The sequence below is a fragment of the Pelodiscus sinensis genome, chromosome 5 (genome assembly GCF_052426305.1).
Source record: "Pelodiscus sinensis isolate ZL-2025 chromosome 5, ASM5242630v1, whole genome shotgun sequence".
NCBI lineage: Eukaryota > Metazoa > Chordata > Testudines > Trionychidae > Pelodiscus > Pelodiscus sinensis.
In genome coordinates this window covers 72,057,355-72,081,589 of record NC_143056.1, presented here as the reverse complement: position 1 = coordinate 72,081,589, position 24,235 = coordinate 72,057,355, and the positions used below count along the sequence as shown (strand labels likewise).

The window sequence follows — 24,235 nt, the reverse complement described above, 5'->3', positions numbered from 1 at the left end:
AATATGCAACTTCTTAATAGCCGAAAACTCTCATTACAAATTACTGAATTATATTGCACAAATGAACTTTTACATTATTTTTTATCATGCAACAGGTACTTATAAATACACTTCTCTAAATAGATTACACCGTCACTGACAATCGCATTTAATAGTTATCTTTTTTCACTGAAGCAGTTAACTTGCAAGATGTCAAATACTGTCTCTTTCCATTTCCAATAGAAGAAACTGACAATGGCGTCAGATGTTTCTTCGATGTAATCCTTTTTATATACAATTTACATAAAGTCGTGCTTTCTTCAATACAGTAGGAACCAAACAAGGCAGCTTTATTTTGCATCCATTCTTAACCTCTCTTACCCAGGACTCTACCTAAAAGCCTCTTAGCTTTTTCTCAGGGTCATACTGTAAGTGCTTTTCTCTAGTTGTCCCTGGTTTTCTGCTGCCTTTTCTGTCTGCTTCTGTCATGTTTCTGGCTGCTTCTCTAAAACAGCTTTGTCAAACAATTCCTCTGCCCACATAGTTCAATGCTGACTCACCCAGGCTGTGTCTACACTGGCATGTTCTTGCGCAAGTAAACTGATGTTCTACTGTATAAAATCAGGGCTGCTTGCGCAAGAACTATGATGCTCACGCTCAGGAATAAGTCCTCTTGCGCAACTGTTCTTGTGCAAGAGGCCAGTGTAGACAGGCAACATGAATTTCTTGCTCAAGAAAGCCCTATGGTTAAAATGGCCATCAGAGCTTTCTTGTGCAAGAGAGCATCTACACTGGCATGGATGCTCTTTCACAAAAGCACATGCCAGTGTAGACGCTCTCTTCTGGAAGAGTTTTTGCAAAAGAGTTCTTGCGCAAGAAGCTGCCAGTGTAGACATAGCCCTAGTGTATAGTCTTGTATTTTGAATGATGGCTTTTAATGTCAGTGAGCTTACCCCAAAAAAGGATTGACTTCTTGCATTTATCCTGAATAGACAGGTATTATGCCCACCACCTTCAGTGAAGTTTCACACAATCCCCAGCATAACCATACAGTAACTATTTTTGAAGATTAATACAAAAGGTGTAGGATTTAGAGTAGACCAGGGAGCAGCCTCTGTCCATGGCAGGCCCAGGCCCACCATGTGCAGAGGTTGCTCTGTGGGATGCTGACACAGTCTCTGTCCTGAGAGCTCAGGCCCCCTGCAGACAGGGTCTGCCACTGCCCTGCTCTGCTGCCTCTGATACAGAAGCAGCAGCAGGGGAGAGCTGGTTTTTAAACCAGCTCCCTTTGCAAATTGGCTCCTACCCGCTGCCCCATGCTGCTGCCTCTAATACAGAGGCAGCAGCGCAGGGTGGCCAAGGAGCCCCCTGGGAGTGGGGCCGGGAGCGCACTGGCATCCGCCTCCGTGGATTATCGAATAACTATAACCACTAAAAGTGGTTGATGCAGTTACATGATTATTAAATTAATTGCTATCTAACATCCCTACTTTTTACCTGTTTGCATTTTATCATCCTGTTTCCCCACCACCAAAGCTCTTTTCTAGCTTAACACCTTTAGTGCAGCTTCTCTTGAACCTTACTGATCATGATGCAACTAATCTCTGTGTTAAGTAAACAAACAGTACAGCAGAGGGCAGTCTCCGCGGTAAAAGGACTGAACCAAAAAGGACAAACTTAAAAAACAACGAATAGTCTAGTAACACCTTAAAGACTAACAAAACATGTAGATGGTATCATGAGCTTTCATGGGCAAAACCCAAGTGGTAGATGTACCATTTACATGTTTTGTTAGTCTTTAAGGTGTTACTAGACTATTCGTTGTTTTTTAAGTTTGTCCTGTTACAGACTAACTTGGCTACCCCCCCAAAGCTGTTGAAAAGGACAAGTTAGAGATGGAGATCAACATGAAGGGCAAAGAAAAGTCTGTTCAGAGCAAAAGTTTTAATACAGTGTTAACTAAAAGGATCCCATATAAATGAATAATTATACAGTTTATTAAGTGGCTGAAAACCCCAGTGTACTTCTTATGTACTCATTACCTTATGCTGCTTTGCTAGCTTGCACCATGATATGCTACCAAGATGAAAAATATAACGAGGAGTCCTGTGGCTCCTTATAGACTAAGGGTACATCTAGCCTGAATTGCTCTTTCAGGATACTGGACATACACTGAAATGGCAACACTGCATCTTTAAAAGCCCCGCTATTTTCCGAAGTAGCGGGTGCGCTATTCTGGTGTCCCTGTAACCCTCGTTCCACGAGGGTTAAGGGATTTGTCAGAATCGTGCCTTAGTTTGAAATTCAAATTTCAAAATAAGCTCTTTTGATTTAGACTTGGAATAAGCTATGCAATGTGCAGAGCGTAACTTGCGTAGCTTATTGTGACAGAAGGGTGCTGTCTAGACACACCCTAACAGATTTATTAAGGCATTTCATGGGTAAAACCCATTTATCCTTTAGTGTAGAGAAGTCATACCAGTGACTGTGGCAGTTTCTGTGCCAAAGGATAAATGGACACAAAAGGATAAATGGACACAGACATCCGGAATGGTAACACACACAAACCTGTAGGAGAACATTTTAACCTCCCTTCACATTCAGTAATGGATTTGAAAGTCGCCATCCTTCTACAAAAGAATTTCGAAAACTGGTTACAAAGAGAGACATCTGAACTGGAATTTATTTGCAAATTCAACACTATCAACCTACGAATGACTAAAGATCTCAACTGGTTAATACATTACAAAGACCATTTTCCCTCTCTGGATATTCACATTTCCACATGAAATGCTATGAATGACTCACTTCCATCTTGGCTTGATTAGATTCATTAACATGAGCAAATTCTTCCTTATTTGCCCCTGCTTTTGTAACTTCTGCTCCAATTCATTTGATGAAGTGGGTTTTACTCACAAAAGCTTATGCCCTAATAAATCTGTTAGTTTCAACGGTGCCACAGGACTCCTCTTTGTTTTTGCAGGTACAGACTAACAGCTACCCCACTGAGGATAACAGTGTGCGCACATACAACTAAATGTTTAGCTTTACCACTGAACTCTTTACTATCAATATACTGAAATTGAAGTGTAGAACATTCTAACCACACAAATTAAAAGGACCATTCTAACACAAATTAAGAGAAATGCTCGATTTATTTTTTGTTTTTCCTTCATTCTTATAGCACATATCCCAATTTAGAAAGCCTCAGAGCACAAGGACACTGTTTAAACAGTAAAGAAATTCTTAGAATTCCTGCTGGATGTTAACAGACCTCAGAAGAAAACAAGAAGCTAGATAAGAGTCTAGTTATTTTCTTATCACTTGTACACAGACAGTTAAGACTTCAAATTTCACTGTCTGAAAAGTAAACATGTCTGCCCCATCTTCAAATTGTGGTTGCATTCTCTCAGAAAAATTTACCAAAATAGCAAAAGTGTTTTACCTAAAGGCATTCTTCTGCATTCCACTTGTCTTGTTTTGGGCTGTTGTGCCAGGATCTTACTCTTATTTCTTTGTTTTTAATGTTTGACTTTCACCTGATTAAGTTTTGTACAGTTTTGTTTCTTCATACAAATGTAAAACCACTAAAATGTTCTTGGTCCAACAGTCAGTTTGAGAGTTGTAACAAAGACTATGCAAACCTATGATATGTTCAATTCAAAATTATAATACAAATATTTTATCCAGTTTAAAAGTCTACTCCTTGATTAGTACTGTTTACTGTACAGATGTCAGTGTATAGGTGACTACATGATTAACCGGTAATACGTTAATCCTAGTGACTACAAACATTCCTCCCCCCCCCCCCCTTTGCTCCTTACTGCCTCTGTATCGAGGCAGGCAGGAACCGGTGCTGTCATCCTCTGCCCCATTCTCTCAGAAAAATTTACCAAAATAGCAACAGTATTTTACCATCCTCTGTCTGTGGGGAGCTCCCCCCCACCCCGCAGACAGGAGCTGCTGCCTCTGTACCAGAAGCAGCAGCGGGGAGCTGGTCTGCACAGGAAGCCAGGAGTGGGGTTGGGAGTGCATTGGTTGCCGGTCCCGCCCCTGGGGACTATCTATAATCATGTAACTGCTAAAATGTGATGTGATTACTTGACTATTCAATTACACACTATCTAGCATCCCTAGTTTACTGTTGAGTGCATTAATGATTCTACACATAAACATGTTTGCACAAAAACAAGATACTACAGACAAACACCTTAAATTCTGTGCCAGTGAAGATAATGGAGCAAATAATTAAGGAATTCATCTGGAAGATAAAGATGCCAGCATAGATTTGTAAAGAACAGATCATGCCAAACCACTCTGATAGCTTTCTTTAATAGGATAACAAGCCTTGTAGATAAGGGAAAAGTGGTGGATGTGGTATACCTAGATCTTAGTAAAGCATTTGATACAGTCTCACATGACCACCTTATCAATAAACTAGGGAAATACAACCTAAATGGGGCTACTATAAGGTGGGTGCATAACTGGCTGGATAACCGTTCTCAGAGACTAGTTATTAACAGTTCACAATCCTGCTGGAAAGGTATAACAAGTGGGGTTCCACAGGGGTCTGTTTTGGGACCAGTTCTGTTCAATATGTTCATCAACGATTTAGATATTGGCATAGAGAGGACGCTTATTAAGTTTGCAGATGATACCAAGCTGGGAGTCAGTTGCAAGTGCTTTGGAAGATAGGGTCAAAATTAAAAATGATCTGGACAAACTGGAGAAATGGTTTGAGGTAAATAGGATAAAGTTTAATAAGGACAAATGCAAAGTACTCCACTTAGGAAAGAGCAGTCAGTTTCATACATACAGAATGGGAAGCGACTGTCTAGGAAGGAGTACTGCAGAAAGGATTCTTGGGGTCATAGTGTGACTGTTGCCAAAAAAAAAGGAAACATGATTCTGGGATGCATTAACAGGAGTGTTCTGAGCAAGACAAAAGAAGTCATTCTTCTGCTCTATTCTGCACTAATTAGGCCTCCATTGAAGTACTGTGTCCAGTTCTGGGCACTACATTTCAAGAAAGATGTGGAGAAATTGGAGAAGGTCCAGAGAAGAGCAACAAAAATGATTAAAGGTCTAGAAAACATGACCTTTGAGGGAAGACTGAAAGAATTAGGTTTGTTTAGAAAAGAGAAGACTGAAAAGGGGACATTATACCGGTTTTCAAGTATCTAAAAGGGTGTTACAAGGAGGGAGGAAAATTTGTACTCCTTGGCCTCTGATGATAGGACAAGAAGCAGTGGGCTTAAAATACAGCAGAGGAGGTTTAGGTTGCACATTAGGAAAAACTTCCCAACTGTCAGGGTGGTTAAACACTGGAATAAATTGCCTAGGGAAGTTGTGGAATCTCCATCACTGGAGATATTTAAGAGCATGTTGGATAGACATCTATCAGGGTTGATGGTGCTTGGTCTTGCCTTGAGGTCAGGAGATTGGACTTGATGACCTCTTGTGATCCCTCCCAATCATAATATACTATAATTCTATGATAACTTCTGTTATTTCAAATAGGTAGATGAATCTGGTAAACCAGATACACATGGGCCATTTATTCATCTCTACATCAAGTTTTGGGAATGTGGTTTATTGAATGGAAGTGCATTAAGGATATTAAGTAACAAGTAAATAACTAATATGTACTCAATTAGTTAAGGGGAAGCTGTGGCTCTGCAGTCTGTGGAGATGCAGTGAGGGTAGGGCCAAGTCCTGGCTTGAGCCTAAAGGGTCAGTGGGTGTAGCTAATGGAGTGAAGGGGCATTGCCAATGTGTCCCCATTTTTGACTCAGAAAATATGGTCACTGTAGCTGTATTGATAGAGCCTCACTGCAAGTGTCCACATGCCCCATAACACCTAACTATGCCACAGAGGCACAACTCACCCCTCGGTAACAGTTTCAAAACAGATCTGAACTGCTCTTTGTTCTATCTTTAGATTACAGGTAATGAGATGGGGGAGGGAGACGGAAATTCTAGAATTGGTGGATGTAGAATAAATTTGCATTTCAATAGTACAGTGAAGTAAACAAGATATATCAGCAATGGGCAACGTAGGCTAGTGAATGAGTGGCCCTCTGTCAGTGGGCCTCAAGATTATCATTACCAAGTTGGTCACGGGGGTCGGGTAGTTTTGCTAGCTGCGTTTGCATACCTAGAAATTTACAGGGTGTGTTGAATGAACTGTAAGAGAATTTTGATTCGATTCAGAGGGAGTGCATTCAGCACACACATCAATTCACGTGTCTTTGCTTTGTGTCACCTTAGTAATACTGGTAGAAAAATAACGTATGTGGACAGAAATCAGTGGAATCTGGCAACCGTGTGCATGGACAATGGTAAACAAAATGTCTTATTGGCCACACACAGAATCTTGATGGGCTGCAGGTTGCCCACCACTGAGCTAGATATTTATGCCAAGTAGAGGTAATCAATACCAAAAACTGTTTTAGTAAGCAACACTTTATACAAGATGCACACATGTGCGCACACAGGAACACTTCAAAAGAAATACCTAACCTAGGAATAAGTTAGTTCAAGTCCCACATAATAGGAATACTAGATATAAACAAGTTAACTTTCATTAAATATGTTTAAATCTCAGTGTTTCCTTGAACAGACCCATTTATTTCTTGGTATGACTTCTACCAGTACTTAACTCAGTGCTATCTATATATTTCAGAGTTGGGAAGGAAGAATCCCAAAAATTAACCTGTTGACATAAATCTAAAACAGTGTCACCATAAGGCCACATATACTTGAGGTAGAAATGCCTTGATTATTTTTAGTTCAGTTCAGATGGAATCAAAAGAGTATTGTAGAAGTTTAAATCTTCTAACAGTGGTGCCATCCATTTCAAGATAAACAGCTATTAAATTCAAAAACCTTAGAGCCAGAATTTCTGCAATTAAGATAATCTGATGGTATAAGCTGGATATTTGGCAGATGTATGTTGGGTTACTGACTAAAGCCTTCAGTAAATGGGACTTTAACAAGTTTTACTACATTAATCCTTGGAATGAAAAGGGCCACAGAACTGTTTCCTATAATAATAATAAAGCACATTTTACGTTTGTCTACAGCTCTTGATAGATCTATTTTTATAGACCAAAGTGGGGAAAAAAGGGAGGGAGCAATTTACTTACCTTATAATCCTGTTTCTTTGAAGGCATCATTTGACTGAATTCTCCCTTCTTGGGTTTCATACCTCCAACATCAATCATGCAAACTTGTGTGCTTTGTAGTAGAATTGAGACACAGAAGTAGAAATCTTAAGACTGCTCAGTGTTGTAATTTAGATTAGTTGTGCTGCATTGTTATGGGTTGAACTAAAATATTCTATTAAACTGTAGCATGTTGTCCCCTAGAATCTTGATTCTAATATTTACATCCACCGAAGCCACTTCAATGAGCAAAAATTTGTGATCTTAACAAAATATGCTGTGGCTCTACACATTTGTCATTCTGATAAATATTGCTATGGACCTAGCAAAGAATCCAAATATTGTGGTGTTTTTTTTCTCTCTCTCTCTCTCTGTCTCTCTCTCTGTCTCTCTCTCTGTCTCTCCCTCTCCCTCTCCCTCCCTCCCTCCCTCCCTCCCTCCTGGCCCAACTTCTCCTTCATGTGGTATCTTCCCCCTCTCTTCTCTCCTGGCAGCCAGGGGGAGAGCTGAAACTGGTGCAGCTTGAGCCTGGCCCCTCTGGCAGCTGGGGGCAAAGCCAGACTTGGCCCCTCCTGGGGGGGTTTGGGGAAAGCCAGCTAGGTGGGGGGAAGCCCGGTGCAGCCAAAGAGCTGGGGCTGGCCAGAGTGGCCTCCGGGTTGGACCCTCCCCAGCAGCTGGGGGTGGCCTCAGACCCTCCACAGCACAGTGAGTGGGGGGGAAAGAGCCTGGGACTGAGTTGTGTAGAAAAAACACCAAGTGGCTAGCAGAATGCCAATAGTGAGACTTCCACACACTGCCCAAAAGAAGAGGTTATCACTACTCTAGAGGTGTAAACCTAGAGATTTTGGGTACATTTGGACTGCGGGGGTTCAGGTATCCCAAAAAAACTCTGCCGCATCCAGGGAACATGTTTGCTCTTCTGCTTTTTTGCGTTTTGTGTACCTTTTGTGTAGACATGGCCTCACAGGGCACAGAATTCAACTGACATGAGCAATGCTGAATGCAAATGATAATCCCTAAAGGAAGTGCTTATCTAGAAGCCTTTGCTTTTTTACGAAAAGCCCTCAGAGGGACCATGATTTTCTAAAGATAGCTGGCTGTCGGGGATAAGTATTGGCTATGGGCTCACCAGATGTCAAGGCAATGCCTTCTCATTGGCTTCATGATCAGGGCAATAGTGGGGAAAGAATGGTTACTTTTTTCAAAATCACAGGTTATGAAGGGATCACAAAGGTCATGTAGTCTAATCCCTGTCAAGATGCTAAGGATTTGTTGTGTCTAAACCATCCAAGAAGATGGCGTCACAACCTCCCTAGGCAGTCCGTTCCATTGTCCTACTGTTCTTACAGTTCAAATGTTTTTCCTGAGATCTAGTCTAAATTTGGTATACTGTAGTTTGAACCCAATATCTCTTGTCCTGGCCCATATGGCAAGTGAGAACAGCTTGTCTCCATTTTTCTTATGGCAGCCTTTCAAATATTTAGAGACCACTATTATGTGTCCCCTTAATCACTTCTTTTGTAAACTATACATACTGAGTTACTTCAATCTTTGCTCAGGGCTTGCATTCCATCCCTTTCATCATTTTTGTTGCTTGCCTCTGGACCCTTTCCAATTTTTTTTTTTTGCATCCTTTCAATACGTTGGAGACCAAAATTGGACCTAGTACATCAGCTGAGGCCTAACCAGCAGTACTATCATCTCCTGTGATGTGCATGCCATGCTTGTTAATGCATCCTAAAATTTCATTTCCTTTTTTGAAACAGCATCACATTGCTAACTCATGTTGTGGTTGGGATCCACCGTAGCTCTCAGATCTCTGAGTCCTGCTGCCAAGCCAGTTCTCTCTCATTTGTATTGTGTATTTGTTTTTATGTGTCTAAAGTGTAGTACATTTATCTTTGTCGAATTTCATTTTGTTGTCTGTAATCCAGTTCTCCAATGTATCAAGATCTCTCTTTCCCTCTTAATTTTAACTCTATCTTCCAAAGTCTTCCAGGTCTCAGCCCGCCATGGGTATGTGTCATTTGCAGACTTTCTAAGTATGCTCTCTATTCCTACATATAGGTAATTAAAGATATTAAACAACATACAACCAAGAATAGATTTTTGTGGATCTTGTTTGAGACCTCTATTTACAGTTATTCTTCGTGATTGCTTAATCTCTTATGTATCTTTTTAATTGTAGTTCTGTCAAGCCAACGTTTTGATAAGAGAGCTGGAGAAATGCAATGTGGGACTGTTAAAAACCTTACTGAAGTTCAAGTATATTATGTCCACAAAATTTTCCTTATCCACCAATCCAATTGTCCAATCAAAGAAAATCAAACTGGCTTGCCATGATTTGTTTTTGGTAAACCCATGCTGGCTGCTGGCGGTTACTCCTTTACGTTCCAGGTATTTGCAAATGGAATGTTTTATACTTTGCTCTACTGGCTTCCTGGGTGCTAAAATAAGATTGACCAGTTTCTAGTTCTCCAGCTCTTCCTTTTTAAAGATGGGCATCACATTAGCCCTTCTCCAGTCTTCCAGAAATTCACCTGTCATCTATGAGTGTGCAAATATTTCCAGTATCTCTGAGATTCTTCAGTTAATTCCTTCAGTAAACATGAGTGAATAGCATCAAAGTCTGTTTTCAATTCAGATTGGTCAGAAGATCACTATTATATTCTTTACTTATCCCAATCTGCATCCATTTCTCTTATTGTCTATGTAACTTTGCTAGTTATCCAATCACATGTGTTTGTTGAGAGAAGATTAAAACAAAGTAGGCATTGATCAGTATGCCCACACTGTTCTCAGTCTTTTTTTTAGGGGGGGGGGGAGAATGACATATTTGAAGAACTCTTTGTCATCTCTAACATTCCTTGCCAGCTGTAACTCATTCTTTACCTTGGCTTTCCTGATTTTGTCCCTATATGCTCATGCTATTCCCATCCTTGATTACATGCCCATCCTTCCATTTCCTGTATGTATCCTTTCTGTTTTTTAGGGAAGAGCTCCTTGTGCAGTCACATTGACCTCCTGTAATTCTTCTTATCTTTCCTTTGTGATTATCTTGATGTTGACCCTCTAGTATCTCATCTTTTAGAAGATGTCAGCCCACTTAGACTCCTTTTCTTCCTAATTGGTGTTTACATGGGACCTTGCCTACTATTTCTCTGAGTTGGTTGAGATCTTTTCCTTCCTTTTTGGTGTTCTGTCATCTTTCCCAGAGAATCCTAGATTTCTATCTGATCATGCTCACTGTGCTTCCCAAGTTCTGACCATCTTCACATTTGTAGCTATAATTCATCTTTGTTGGTCAAAACCAGATTCAAAATTGCTGACCTCATAGTTATTCAGAAATGTGTCCCCTACACTTGCTAAAGATTTGCAGGACATTGTTTTGGTGTAATAGTCTTCCAGTGAATATCAGGGCAGTTAAAACTCTTCATTAGTACAAGCTCGTGTGTATTACCTAATCTTGTTACCTGTTTGACTCATTCACTTCCACTTCCTGATTTGGTGATCTAAAATAGACCCCCACCATAGCATTGCTACTGTTCTTTTTCCTTTTCATTCTCACCCATAGACTCTCAGTAGGTCTGCTGCTAACTTTCTTTTGGACCTCAGAGCAAGTGTACACATTCTTGATGTACAGTGCAACAACCTCCCCCCCCCCCCCCCAATCTATCCTTTTGGAAGAAGGTATGCCTCTCAACTCAGATACTCCAATCATGGGGGTTGGCCCATCAACTTTGTCATAACAATTGAATCATAATTTTCTTTATATGCTATGACTTCCCAATTCATCTTGCTTGTTCTTCATACTCCCTTCATTTGTGTACAGGCATCGAAGATAGTTTGGAGACTGCTCTGTTGCTTTTCTTCTTGCCTTTCTAATGCAGGTGTATGTCTAGCCCAGTGGTTCTCAGTGTGGTCTATAGACAATTACCTTACAGGTGGTCCAAAGCTGGAGCTCAGTCCCCTCTCTCCCCCCCCCCCCCCCAACACACACACAGTGGGGAGCCCGTGCTGATGCTTGGAGGGCGCAGATGGGGAGAGGTGAAGAAAGCCCAACCTGCCCCTATCTGCGAGCCAGCTCTGTTGGGGAAAAGCAAGCGGGTTCACGTGCTACTGCTCCCCCGCCCCCCGCTGGGGGAACGGCAGCACAGTGACGCACTGTTGGAGGCTTTCCCTGCTGCTCCTACTGGTTGAAGTTGCAGCCAGTGGGAGTAGCGGGAGGCTGTGCTTGGGAGCAACGGGTGTGTGAAGCCAGGTAAGTGACCCTCCTCATGTCTAGACCCTGCACCCCAATTCCCTTCACTCACTCTCCCAACCAAGACCTCACACCTCCAGCTTGCTCGTACACCCTCCCTTGCTCCTACATCCTCTCTTCTGGTCAGACATCCAACACCCAGACTGCTCCTGCACCCTACCTCCCATCCAGACATCACACTCTCACCCCCTCCTGCACCCCACCTCCCATCCAGGCCTTGCACCCTCACCACCATTTTTCTGTGCGTCAATGGCCCCTGACCCAAAATAAGTTCCTCACCTCTGCCTTAAATAAAGAAAATATGGGAACCTTTTGTGTTGGACATAAATTAATATTTGCTTTATTTAAAATGAAATGTGATAAACTAACATGAGAGAGTTAAAGCGCTTAATCTGTTTAATAATGTAAATTATTTTTTTCTTACTTTCTTCTTAAACCATTCTCATTAGTTGCAGCACTAGCAAAATGACTTATGCATAATTATGCAGTTAAGAGCTGTTTTCCATTAGCAGCTGATGTTCCACAGAAAGGTTTGCATTGAGCCAGGTGGGCCACGGGCCAAGAAGTTTGAGAACCACTGGTCTAGCCCCTTCTCCAGAAACAAGACCCCTCTCCTTATTTTCAAGACTTGACATGCATTGGTCAGATTATTACCACCATCCTCCACAGGACTTAGTTTAAAGCGCTCCTTATCAGGTTAGTCCGATGCTATCCAAAGATGCTCTTTCCAATATTTGACAGAGCACATCCCTGCACAGTAATCCTAACATCAGCTCATTGTCAAATAAGTAAATGCCCTCTTGCTGATACCACTTGCATAGCCATGCATTTACTTCAGTGATTCAATGATCCCTCCCCAGGCCTTGTCTTTCCAAGTGGGAGGATGGATGAAACCATCACTTGCATCCCAAACTTTTTTTCTTTTTTGCCAGAGCCACACAGTCTGCAGTGATCTGCTTAAAGTCATTCAGTCATTACAGTAACTGTAATTCTTTCAGATATCTGCACATATGGATGCCACTCAGTGTGTGCAGGAGTTCAAATGTTTTCACTAGCAGTTTCAAGTAGGGGTCACGTTTATGCTCATATCCTCATCCTGTCCTGCCTCCACCCCAAGGGCACAGAGAGAAAAGTGATTCCAATAGCCACTCAGTTCCTTCAACTAGAATTTTCATATTTAGAACTTGAAGCTAGTCCCAGGATCCACATATGCCAACAGGGTGAATTTCTCTAGTCTGGCACTCTTTGGTTTGGCAGCATCTGTAATCCAGCATGATTTTAGTTAGCCAGGTGTCCACGTTTTCCATGGTCCCATAAAGTTGTTTACAGCCACAGTTCTTGGCTATCAGTGTTCTGTGCTGTAATTTAGCTCTAATGTACCCCTAAATGTCTTCTAAGAACTCACTAATCAGTAGGGACATGAATAGGTAACCAGTAAGCATCACCCTTAATGTGTGGTGCTTACCAGGTAACAGGTTAACTGTTACCCAGGGGGCAGCCTGCCGTGGGCAGACGGCTACTCAAGACCTGCAGGGCTGCCAGCTTCTAGCCCGCATGGGCTGGGAAACAACAGCTTCACACAAGGCTGGAAATGGTAGCTGGGGAGCTGCTGACTCCCAGCCCACACAAGCCTGTGCACTGGAACCTGGCAGTCTGCAGTTCCCCTCCCTCTGCTGCCTCCAGTCCTGCGTGAAGCTGTCTACCGCCAGTCAGTGCAGGGCCAAAAGCTGCTGGGCTGGAGCAGCCCCTGCCTGTGGCACGTGGGCCACTCCAGTCCATTTGTGGGTGGAGTGACCCCACCTCCTTCCTCTGTTTAATCAGTTAACCAGTTAAACTTAATGTTTAATCTGTTAACTAATGAAATGGGATTTTACATCCCTAGTAAGCAGTGAAAGTGTTTGTAATGCAGCTAGATAATATTGGCCTTCTGTGGTTCAGCAAATTCTCTGGTTCAGCACCAGTTAGGTCCAAAAGGTCCTGGACTAGAAGTGGTTCAACCTGTAACTGTTCTTTCTGCTTCCAGGCTGCACATGTAGACCCCATTCTTGGTGATTAGCGAGTGGTCATCTTCAACAGAAGTGGGCACTAGGAGTTATTTGAAAAGAGACTGTAGTACAGTAAACTTCCGATAATCCGGCACCTTTAGGACCCAGGGGGTGCCGGATTATCAGATTTGCCAGACTATAGGAAGGGGGGGGTTACGAGGGGTCTGGGGTGGGGTGGGAGGATGCCACCCCAGACCCATCATAGCCCCCCCTTCTGATAGTCTGGCTCTGCCCCAGATTCAGCTGCTCCTGGTCAGTTTCAGCAGCGGCTGAATCGGGGAAGCTTGCAGCAGAGCAGCTGGAGTGCTGCTGGGTTGGTCCGATAGCGTCGACCCTTGGCACGGCGAGACCAACCCAGCAGCACCCCAGCTGCTCTTGGGGACGCCTGGGGCAGAGCAGCTGGGGTGCTGCCGGGTTGGTCCCGCAGCGCCACTCCTCGGCGCTGTGGGACCAACCCGGCAGCCCCCCAGCTGCTCTGCCCCAGGCATCTGGATTCAGCCGCTGCTGAAACTGACCAGCGGCTGACTCCAGGAAGCCTGAGGCAGAACTGCTCTGTCCCGGGCTTCCTGGAGTCAGCCGCTGGTCAGTTTCAACAGCAGCTGAATCGGGGACAGCCGGGGCGCTGCCGGGTTGGGTCCCACAGCTCCGAGGGGCAGCGCTATGGGGCCAACCCGGCAGCGCCCCAGCTGCTCTGCCCTAGGCGTCCCCGATTCAGCCTGCTGGTCAGTTTTAGCAGCGGCTGAATCGGGGAACCTGGGAGCAGAGCAGCTCCAATGGTCCGGCTGCCCGGAGCACATCCCGGTTCCTGATGGTGTCGGACCATCAGATGCCGGACCATCGGAGTTTTACTGTATTCTTCTCCAAAATGGGTGTCTTAACATCAGTAGTCACTCGAGCGTACATGTTTTGTAAACAGGAAGATCATAAATTGCCATGCTACCCAAACATGCTGTAAGTGCCCCTAATTGTCTAGACATGTAGTCTTTGTCTGCTCGGATAAGTCACTATTCCTGACAGAAAGCAACCAGTATGTCAAAGGTAATAAAGACAGAATCTAGAGTGAGAATAATTGAAGGAAGAGCTACTATACAAATTTTTGGTGCAAATGTATCTATTTAGATTCCTGAGCTCTAGGATCAGATGCCAATTTTAGCTCCTCCTTTAGAATAAGAAAGTAAGGGAAACAAAAACCCTTTTCTATAATTTCTTGAGCAAATCGGCTCTCTTGCTCCTAGATCAACAAGATACCTTGATATCTCGTAATCTCATGAGTGCTCCTTGAGAAGAAATGGGAACCAGAAATGGGTAGGAAGCAATGTTTGAAACTGAATGACACAATCATCCTCAGTAACATGAAGGATTGACTGATCTGTAGTGATAGCCATCTAAGCTTCCTGGGATAGGTAGGATAAAGAGTTCAGAACATAAGTTAAAAAGGAAATGGCAGATATCCTTGTAAATCAACCCAAGATGCTTGACTGTCGCATCAAATATAATGCCTCTGTGTCTGCCCCACTGCAAGGTTACTGAAGTTGATGATAGGGCTAATCTGTTCTTTCGATTAGTAAAAATGGGGGAAGGGATAATGTTCTTATGTGTAGTAAGGATGTAAAATCCTGTGTAATTGATTAACCAATTAATCGTGAAGTTTACTTTACTTTTCGCACGCACCCACCCACCCACCCACCACCGCAGCTGGGCTGGAGCAGCCTCTGACCCATAGGACTGGATGGCCAGTCAAGAGCTGCTCCAGTCCCCACCAGTTAACTGGAATCGGTAAGCATCACCTGTTTCTACAGTTCCCTAGGAACAAGGCAACACAGTCTACTTAGCAATTGAGGTAATTGAATGAGTGGCTTTTGCAGTTCCCAGATTATTTTCCATTCATCCAAAGAAGAGAACGGGCTTTTTCACAATACAGTTAGCTTGTCTTCCCCCACCCCCCCTTACTTATAGATGTGCCACGTAGTGGTGGTATGCTGTTAAGCCTGATTAGACCACTCTCGAAGAGGTGAAAGCCTTATGAAGTGGAAGGAGACACAAACTGCCCTTAGTTTCAAGATGCAAGTATACTGTTTACAGTCGCACTGTGGTAGGAGCCCCTCAATAATTCCATAGCAGAATGGGGCTCCCTATTAAATAGGTAGAAATCTGTGGTCACCTGAACCCTAGGATAGGGATGTTACATGTTGATTAATTGAATAATCATGTAACCACATCACATTTTATCAATTACATGACTATTTGATAGTCTCATGGAGCAGAGGTGGCAGCCAGTGTTCTCCCGGCCCCACTGCTGGGGAGCCCCCTGCTACTCAGTGCTTCTTCCTTTCTATCAGAGGCAGCTGTGTGAGGTGGCAGGTGGGAGTCAGTCTGCACAGAGAGCTGGTTTTTAAACTATCTCCCATTGCAGATGGGCTTCACCTGCCACCCCATGTTGCTGCCTCTGATACAGAGGCAGCAGTGTGGGGTGGCAGCAGCGCCTGTCTGTGGGGGGAGCTCCATGTAGACAGAGGCTGTACCGGCATCCTACAAAGCAGCCCTTGTCCTCAGGGGGCTGAGCTCCCCGCTGCACCGGCAGGCATCTCATGGAGCAGCATCCACTGCCCCCACCCCCACACTGCTGCCTCTGATTTAGGGATGTCAACAAGTAGTCAAATAAACAACCGATAAGCATAGGCTTATCGGTTAATCGCTTATTTGACTACATGTTGACATCCCTAGTAAAAAGGTGCACAATATTAAATTCCTAATTTCTTGATTACAGACACACAAGTCTTTTCAGTCTCAAAGTGGTGAATTTTAAATGCTACACTGCAAGAATATTGTCAAGAACTAATGAGCAATTGAAATTTTTTCTTTTAATACTATGTTGGTAGGTAGGTCAGTGGAAATTCTGTTGGGATATTCTTTCCCCCACACACACTTTTTTGTCTTGTCTAAGTATGTTAAATATATTTAGAGAGCAAGATACAGTATTCTTTGCTGGCATAATCAGCAGCTATTCACCCTGACCCAGGTTTGAAAACAGTTCAGTAGATGTTGTAATTGGAACAAAAGTATTCAACATTTCAATAAAAAGTTATTGAGACTTACTAAGACTCAGGCTTTGTATACACTTACCAGTTTAAAACACAGCTGCAGCAGCACTTTACACTGAAATTGTTGCCACAGCATGAGCACCGCATTATGTAAGTCACCTCTGTGAGAGGAGTAGCTAATAGTACTAGGAGCTTGATCCACAATGGTGCTTTACAACACTGTTACTTGCTGCATTTGGGCAGTGTTTTTTCACACTCCTGAGCCAGAAAGTTACAGCAATGTGAAGTGCCAGTGTAGACTTGGCCTCCGACATGCTTTCTGTAATAGCATTTAGCAGTCTTCTCTTATCTAGAATTGAAACTGACTTCCATGTCAGTTCAGGGGGACCTATTGCTGACCATTATTATCAGAAAAAGTTTAGTTTCTTATTGTAATGCATACCATTGTTCAGCCCATCCTTTACCATAATCACATACGGACTGACTATATATAAAGTGAATATAGAGCTTAGTGGAAGCCTTATCTTCCTGAGTACATGATATGTAATTTTCTTCTGTTATGTGAGGGGGAACCCCAAACTATCCAGTTTCTTCAGGTTTTCAAAAATGCTAATAATCAGAAGTTCTATAGCTGAATTTAATGGAATTGAAGTGTATTCTTAAAAGTAGTCTGTTTATCTTACATCCTAAACTGATTTCACTCACCTGAGTCATTCAGGCTTTAAGTGCTTTCAAATGATTGACATAAGTAGAACAAATAGTTTAAGCACTACTCTTTAGAGGTTTTATTGGCATCATAACTGCTACTTACTGGGAGGCTTAAACCATCTGCTGACTGAGCTTGATACAGTTAGCAGAAAAGAGTTTTATGGCTCTGCATTTGAGTAATTGCCTAATTTTCCATGTATTGGGCTTAGGAGACTAACCTACTACTGCCTAAAAACCTAGAGGAAAAGGCTGAGTGAGCAGACTGAAGAAAGGCTTTTCTGATTGTATGATACAAGTTCTTTCCTCAACTCTTTGCATGATTTCATGCTAGCTGACAAAGCTGTTGCTATAGAAACAAATAGTCCAGCTCCAGAGAATGCAAATGGAATGCTAATCTGATATGAGGAGTTCCAGCTGCTGTCCAAAGGCAATTGTAAGACAGAATAATGAGAAGAGCCAGTAATATCCTAGTATTGTAGATGAGTGGGTCTGGTCTGTGCTGTTGTCATAATTTCAGATACTTGACAAATACATAACTGGAAATGAGGTCTTATTGTTACAGTTGCTAATATCAATTAGAAATCTTCTATCACAATTTCAATCCACTGAAAATAATTTAGCCAAACTATTGTCTTTGTCATGTTGGAGAATTAAGGTTAAAAAAAATGGCATGCCATATTATCAGCCTTTGACAGTGCTCTCTGATTTAAAAAATGCATTTAATAAAAAGTAATTTTAAGTTACTCTTATTACTAAAATGATGTATAGTGTGATGTTAAAACACAAATTATTTGGTCAAAATAAAATTAACCTTCAACTAAACTGCTTTATAAGGAAACTTCTTTTGCTTCCAGATCTATGATCAAATAGATCTAGATCCTCAGAATATTGCCCATAAGCCAAATTTAGTCTATAACTAAAATGTGTCCATCTTCACTGTGGAGATGGGTCACACCACAAATTGCTTCATATTGGTCCAAATTGTTTGATAGATCTTAATAGGTCATAATAGGGCCACCCTTTCCATATTAAGTGTCTTAGTTACAGTTTTTTCCGCTCTAGGCAAATAAATTGTAGCTCTTTGTATCTTTTTAAGTTGCCAGTGGACATTTGACAACTTTTTGTCTGCAACTTAACTACTATTGCTGAACCTCCAGATAAGCATGTGGAGTTCTGTTTGGTTTGTTTACATAAAGTACTTCATAATTCTTAAAACTGACAGGTTAGTAATTTCCACTAAACTCTAAAACTTCAGAAGAATCTGGATTCTTGTCTGATCTGTGATCCTGACACTTGATGACACTTGATCTTTCATTGCACAGTTGGTCTCAGTTTTTCCATGTTTCTGGAGGACAGCTGAGTTAGTCTGTAACTGAAAAAACTTAAAAAATAACAAATAGTCTTGCAGCACCTTAAAGATTGAAATATGCCATCAAGTGCCAGCAATGCCCTTTTACCATGTATATTGGCCAAACTGGACTGTCTCTCTGAGAGGATTAATGGACACAAATCAGATATTAGAAAAGGTAACACAAAGAAACCTGTTGGGGAACGTGTTAACTTCCCTGGACACTCATTAATTAATCTCAAAGTTACCATATTATTGCAAGACAATTTGAAAAACCAGCTTGAAAGGGAGGCTGCAGAACTTACTTTCATTTACACATTTGCTACCTACAGTAGAGGTCTAAAAGTCCTTGTGTGGATGACGCACTACATTCTACATCCTAATGCAGGGGTGGCCAACCTGTTGGAGATGAAGATCCAAAATAGCAGTGGATAGAGTGCGAAGAGCCATCAACTTGGGGGGAGAGAGAGGTAGGGAAGAGTTGAGCAGAAAAAAAAAGCCACGCCGGGGGAAAATAGGTGCCAGTACACCATCCTGAGGCATACCATCACAAAAAAGCACTGGAAAGGGGGGAGAGGTGCAAGCTCTGGGAGGGAATTTGGGTGCAGGAGGAAGTAGAGAAGAGGATGCTGGCTCAGGGAGGGGGCTCCAGACTAGAGAGTGTTGGAGTTAGGGAGAGGGTTGGGGTGCTGAACAAGCCACAGGCTTGTGGCTGTGAGGGAGCAGGAGTTTGAGCTACGGTGCATGAGGGGCTCAGGGCAGGGAGGCTGGGAATATGATGGGCTCAGAACACAGATTTGCAGTGTGTGGATGGTGCAGCAGAATTGTGGCAGAAGACTGGGGATGTGGGGGTGCAGGAGTTTGGGGATGTGAGGCTCAGGACAGGGGGTTCCAGTTTCGAGTAGGCTCAGGTTTCAAGTCTGGAGGTGGTGCAGGAGTGTTACGATGCTGTGACCAGATGGGGGTTTGGTCCCAATTGGCCAGGCTTAATTTTTAAATAAAATATTATGTCAAACACAATGTTTCAGCATTGTCTTTATGAGAGGGGTGGGGAAGCTGTTTTGAGTCAGGGGTTACTGACCCACAGAAAAGTCAGTCGGGGCCACACAAGTGAGATATCAAAAAAAAAAAAAAAAACCCTCCAAAACTCCCCAGATCTCACTAATGTGGCTCCAACTGTACTGGTGTGGGCAGGGGACAGAGTGCTGGGGCAGGAGCCCGGGACAGAGAACAGGGTGCCAGTGGGTGCTGGGGGAGGAGACAGGGACCAGTTACCTGCTCCCCAAGGCCCAGGAAGTGCACAGGCTGCTCCCCTGTCCCCCAAATAGTGGTGCAGTACCTGAAACGCTGGTCCGTCTGGCGCCTGATGCCTTCCTGCACAAGGAGGAGTCCCGGACCACGCCAGCAACAAATGCTCAGGCAACGTGCACTGTCATGGGGAGTGGAGGAGCAAGGCGCATGCTGTCTGAGCGGTTGGAGCTGGCGCAATCCAGGACTCCCCTTCCACACACACCCCCATGCGGGAAGGCAGCAGGGGAATGAAATCCCCAGTGTGCTGGCTGCAGCTGTTCGGGCAGCATGCGCTTTGCTCCCCATGGCAGCGCGCGCCACCTGAGCAGCTGGGGCTGGCACTGGCACTCTGGGGACTTTATTCCCCTGCTGCCTTCCCGGACCATGCCAACCCCAAACGCTTGGGCAGTGCGCACCTTGCTCCTCTGCTCCCTATGGCAGCGTGCACCATTGGAGCAGCCGGAGCCGGGCGCGGTCCTGTATCTCCACCTCCTCCCCCACATGCAGGAAGGCAGCAGGGGAACAAAGTCTGCAGTGTGCGATGGACCAGTGTTTTAGGTACCACACCGGCTGTTGGGGGGAGAGGGAAGAGCAGCCCATGTACTTCTGTAGCTGCACATCAGGTCTTGGAACTCCCCCTCTCCTCCCCTCCCACCCCGCAGGAAGCCCACGCTACCTCCAATGTCCCTGGAGGTAGCATCAGCACAGCCTGCATCTTGAGGGGAGCCAGGGGCTGTTGGGGAAGAGGGGCCAGGGTCGGCTTCGCGAGCTGCACTTTGGAGGGGGGGGGGGAGAGCCGCGTACAACTCATGAGTGATGTGTTGGCCACCCCTTTCCTAATGACTTAAAAAAACAACCACAGGGTACTTAAGAGCACTTAGTACCCACTCAATCAGCTTCATTTAGCATGGACATTCTAATTGTCCTTTTCCCCCTCCCCTTTATTTCCCCTTGTTTTCCTTCTCTTCCTTTCCTTATCTCTTCTCTTTCTCTATTTACTTGGGAACTGGATCCCTTAACTCCATTCATCTGAAGAAGTGGGTTGTGCCCACGGAAGCTCATGATACCATCTGTTACAGCATGCAAACCTTTTCCCCCTGGGAGGGTGCGCCACCGGGAACACTCAAAGTATTGAGTACCCTTGGTTTATTGTTTAGGTACACCTCTGTTATACCTGTTGCCTTCCACCCGGAAGCACCGCGGCCCGCCCTCAGTCAGATCGTGTCTTCCCGTACTCTTTTGTAGCTTGGTTTAAGTTCGTCGACTCCGTTTCACCGCACATGCCTCCTGGCGGGCGTTCCCTAGATCAAAAGCAAACACTGCCGGAGCTGGCTTAGTTGGGGATGGCAGGGTAGGGGGACCCGGGCCTTCCCTCACTTCCGGATCCTGGCCCAGAGCTCTAAGGCGGAGAGACAAGCTCCTCTAACTGGCTCACGGGGGAGTCGAGTTGCCCCTAAACACATCAGCCCGCAGACTCCATGACCCAGCCCTGGGCCACTTCCTACCTGCCTCCGGTATTCACTGTACCTCCGTCCACACGTTGTCGGTCTGGGTCTGCCTCCCTTTCTTGCTGTCTCTTGCCTCCACGTCTTTCGCTGCTCTCAGTTCCAGCATCCCCTTTTCTGTCGCGTTGCTCTCCCCCTTTAAACTCCTCACCGACCGCCAGCGGCAGGGTTCCGCCGGATCAGCCGTTCCCCCGTCGCCCTGTCCACAGGTGATGTCATCCCCCCGTTCCGACCTGGCGCCGCACAGCCCGCAGCCGTGGTTGGCCCACCGTGCCGGTCTGAGTGCAGGGCACGCTTGCCCCATGATCCTCTTGCGCTGGGGCCAAGCAGGCGTTGCACTGCCACGGCTTTTCCCACAGCTGCAGCTGGCCCCATAGTGCTGGCATCACGCCGGCTTGAGTGCAGGGTGCACTCGCCCCGTCACACCATCTACATTTTTTGTTAGTCTCTAAGGTGCTGCAAGACTGTTTGCTTAAGTTTTTGCATACGGCTAGTATTAATCTAGCCATAATCATTGCAAAGATTTGATGTGTCCAGTTTTTGTGGAGATTAGTGACATTTGTTGCACTGCTTGTTATAATTCTTTGATTTCTCTTCATCCAAACAGTTCTTGGAAAGCAGCAGCACTCAATTTTTCTTCTTTTCCTTACATGTTAATCCTCCTTGGTTTTAATTTAGATCCATTCTCAGTTAAATTTGCAAGTTCTGCAGAATGTTAAAATCTTTTAGTATGTCTAAAAGCTCCATGACTGTGCTTGAAAGGATTTAAGTAGGGGTCAACTGGATATTCAAGGGAAAAAATCAGTGAAATATCAGATTTTCTAATTGCAAGTCGACTACTTGGAACCCTGTGTCCCCCTCCCCCCTATTCCTCTATTAGATAGAGGCAACAAAGGAGAGGGAAGAGGAGGGTACTTTGGAGCAGCAGCGCCTCACAGCTGAGCCCGGGGTCAGCTGGGGACTCCCCAGCTGATCACAGCCTCAAGCATGGCGTTTTTGCAAACTGGAATCAGCTGAGGGAATGCTGTGTGGGAACCTGCAGTCAGCTGGGGAGTCCCTAGCTGACTACAGGTTCCGAGGAAATGCTGCGCAGGAGCCTGGGATCAGCTGGGGAATCCCCAGCTGACCTTGGCTCTACACGCTGCAGCGCCACACAGCTGAACCTGGTATGAGCAGAATCAGCTGGAATGCTTACACACACAAATATCTTTACACATGTGCATAGCCTCACTAAACTCTGATCACATTCATGTATACGTGTTTGTAAAGTTAGAAGCATACCTTCAGAAATGTTTTGCAGTCCTTCAGAATGAAAAGGAAAAATGTTAGAATTGTGAGTGGGAAGTTTGCAAAATGGCAATTTTCTGAATTTTGTACAGTAAGTGCTAAATCTCTACTGCTTCATCTGGAAATATGAACTTGATTTTTTTTAACAGAACCATCTCTTTATTTTTTTTTAAAGATTCGTATATGATGTTTACTAAACTGATAATTGTGTCAGTGATGTAGTAAACAATGCTTGAGTTGGGAAAGTGTACTATATAAATGTAAGAGTCAGGACTTGTTTAGTAGCACAATTATTCATTATTATTTGTTTCAAATTTTTCACTAGATTTCCTTGCTGGATATTTCTTCAGTCATGCTCTTCTGATGTTAGGAGACTATCCTTTGGAGTTATAATGGCTTTTAAATGGGAACATGAAGAAAACCAGCCTTGTAAGAGAATCTGTATGTGAGAAGTGATACAAATTACTATAAATAACCATGACAACTTCTCATATGAATGGACATGTTACAGAAGACTCTGACAATGAAACAAAAAATATGGATCTGGCATCACCTGAGGAACCTCAGAAGCACAGAGAAATGGCAGTTGATTGCCCTGGGGATTTGGGCTCCAGGATGATGCCAGTACGACGAAGCACTCAACTTGAGCGGATTCGCCAGCAGCAGGAGGACATGAGGCGTAGACGAGAAGAAGAAGGAAAGAAACAAGAACTCGACCTCACTGCTTCAATGAGGCTTAAGAAACTAGCACAGATTCCTCCTAAAACTGGAATAGATAATCCCATGTTTGACACAGAAGAGGGAGTCATTCTGGAGAGTCCTCATTATGCTGTGAAAATACTAGGTAAGGAAAAAGTACAAACTAGAGGGAAAATACTTGTTTATATGTAAATATGATTTTAGGCCAGAAAACGTTAGATTTGTGGGAGAGTTGCAGCTTTGCAACACAACTTTCAACCTGTTGGTGGAAAGAAACACTTAAATTCCAGCCTGCAGTTTCTGGTCTAAGTTTAAGATAGTACCAACAAAATTTGTTAGTGAAAGAAATGTGATCAATAGTATAAATTACACATTTTAATGTCAATATTTTTGTCCTCGTTTAAGGCCCACTGAAAAATATTTTGATCTTATCTGATGAGCGGCAAGATCCTCCACAGGCTGAATCTGGCCTGCAGACACCCTGCCACTCTCCCTCCCCCAGGCCAATCAAGATTGGGAGACGGGGGAGCATGAAAGTGTCTTGGCCCTGCCCCTTCTGTCCAAGGCTCTGCCCCTTCTGGGCCAGCTTGGGACCACTTCAAAAATATGTGAAGTGGCCCCCCTGTAAAAAATTATTGCCCACCCCTGTGCTCATGTGTATTAAGTTACAACTCTTAATGGAGTTGTAGTAAACAATTGATTGCTGGTGTATACATTCATGACCATTCATAGAATCCTAGAACACTAGAACTGAAAGGGAACTCGAGAAAGGGAACTAAAGGGGTCATAGAGTCCAGCCCCCTGCCCTCATTAATAAAACACACATTCTTTGCCAATTTTTGTGTGTTTGAGAAGTGTTCCAGTTATAGGGCCACCTCCTTTTTTTCCTAGGTTGAATTTTGTGAT

General features: G+C 43.9%; 1 protein-coding gene across 3 annotated transcripts in view; it reads left to right on the top strand.

Moving 5' to 3' along the window:
* Window positions 1–24,235, top strand: part of PALS1 (protein associated with LIN7 1, MAGUK p55 family member) — a 102,334-nt gene that overhangs the window by 21,375 nt on the left and 56,724 nt on the right. For all 3 annotated transcript variants that reach the window (XM_075927394.2, XM_075927395.2, XM_075927396.2), the window contains one exon: window positions 22,956–23,474. In XM_075927394.2, coding sequence (XP_075783509.1) covers window positions 23,108–23,474 — 367 coding nt within the window. In that variant the 5' untranslated portion in view covers window positions 22,956–23,107. The remainder of the gene's footprint in view (window positions 1–22,955; window positions 23,475–24,235) is intronic.